The sequence below is a fragment of the Haplochromis burtoni genome, unplaced genomic scaffold (assembly GCF_018398535.1).
Source record: "Haplochromis burtoni strain Fernald_Lab_line unplaced genomic scaffold, NCSU_Asbu1 Contig_1020, whole genome shotgun sequence".
Classification (NCBI taxonomy): domain Eukaryota; kingdom Metazoa; phylum Chordata; class Actinopteri; order Cichliformes; family Cichlidae; genus Haplochromis; species Haplochromis burtoni.
In genome coordinates this window covers 89,718-91,474 of record NW_024583381.1, presented here as the reverse complement: position 1 = coordinate 91,474, position 1,757 = coordinate 89,718, and the positions used below count along the sequence as shown (strand labels likewise).

General features: G+C 49.6%; 1 protein-coding gene across 1 annotated transcript in view; it reads left to right on the top strand.

Moving 5' to 3' along the window:
* Nucleotides 1–115: 115 nt before the first annotated feature.
* LOC102296289 (receptor-type tyrosine-protein phosphatase mu) overlaps nt 116–1,757 on the top strand; it is a gene marked incomplete at both ends in the record, with an annotated part of 90,754 nt that continues 89,112 nt past the window's right edge. Inside the window, 1 exon segment of the mRNA XM_042216343.1 lies at nt 116–229. Within this exon segment, the coding sequence (XP_042072277.1) occupies nt 116–229 (114 nt within the window).

Here is a 1,757-nt window from a genome sequence, read left to right as displayed (position 1 = left end):
TCAAATAATCGAGATCTCAATTTCAGTGAAAATAATCGTGATTATCATTTTTGCCATAATCGAGCAGCCCTAGTTTCACCTAAGGTAACTGAGCATCTGTCTGTCTCTTTTTCAGCTTGTCTATCTGGTCGGTCTCCTGACTGCACGCTGGTCCAGTCCAAAGAAGATGACTTTGACTGGGAGCAGGGAGACACCCGAGACCGATTGGCCACCCCCTGGATCCCTGCAGGTACTGTTTGTCTTTCTGAAAGCACCGTCAGGGCCCCGCAGTCCTCCTGCAGTCCTCCTGCAGTCCTCCTGCAGCTCAAAGGTTCCCCGGGTGCTCCTCAGCACGATTCCCTCTAAGCTGAGCGCGTGACTGCTGACAGCGTCTCCACGTGCAGAAAATCAGCGAAATAAAATAAATACATGTATTTACTTTAATTCCAATTCAGGCTGTATCTTTTTTTTGTGCGCAGCGCAGATTTTCTGTGTGGGAACACCATGTCAGCAGTGTGCGATTGCTCATGCGCTCAGCTTAGAGGGAACATTGCTCCTCAGGGAACCTTTCTGGGTCTCCTGAAGCTGGGTCTTGGTGGTGCATGCATGTCTTCCTCTGACTCTTAAAAACCCTGAAGCAAGTTTGTGTTGTGACACACATACATTGGTCATCAGCATATCTTTGCCTCTCCGGTTCTGCTGTTGCTCATTTAACCAATCCTGTGCTCGATGAGCCGAGGCTTATAAGTACTTAGTGTTTACAACAAGGTGCAATCCTCTGGGTATGTCGTTAAACAGCTCGAAGAGATGCTTGAGTCTGAAAACAAACTCTGGGCTACTGAAAGCAGGAACGCCGCTCTAAATGGGAAATGGCTGCATCAACCAGGTGCAAGCCTGATCCAATCACAGAGCGCCAGACCGAGCTGTGTACGCATCAGTCTACAACCAAGCCCCCAACCCTTTGTCAGACACACGGGCTTCACACCAACGCCCCTTTAAATGGCATGTTTATGCTCTGCATGCCTAATGGCGTTACCTGTCACTGCGTGCCACACACCTGTAACACGGTCAGTTAGGCTAACCTCGGTCGTGACCGTAATTCGTCCCGAGCAGCCGAGGACGGCGGTCGTAACCAGACAGAGAGGGAGTGTTCTCCCTATAATCAACTATTGTACAGGTCCTTAAACACAGCACTGCAGCGCTTTGCACCTGAAGGCAGCACTGAGGGAAAAGCTGCTGCAGCCTTCCTTTTGTCTGCTATTGACCTGCCACTGTGTGTGTGTGTGTGTGTGTGTGTGTGTGTGTGTGTGTGTGTGTGTGTGTGTGTATGCGAGCCGCCATTTGTCACATGCTCACAGAGGGGGCCCTGCTGACGAATGAGAATGCAGCACTCTTAAATCACAGAGCCAATCACGTGAGAGACAGGCTGACCGAGGACACACAGAAAGGAGGTGGTTACGCAGTGACCTCTCCGTTGCCAGGACAACACCTGAACATTGTGCAGGTGTTGACTTATCAGCTGAGCTAGCATGGTAATTAGTCTGTATGGGAGCAACAGACACCGGCTAATACCGGTCCAGTTTAGGTGAAGTCGAGCATAACAACAACCAGCTACTGCTGGTGACAAATTCATAGATGGGTATAAAGGTCAAATGTAAATGAGGATTAATGCAGCACTTTTCCAGCATTAAAGTAACTGATCCAGAGTTCAAAGGTCACAGTGTCATGCCAGCGCTACGACCATCCTGGACACAGATCACAAATTTGGAGTCTCTCCC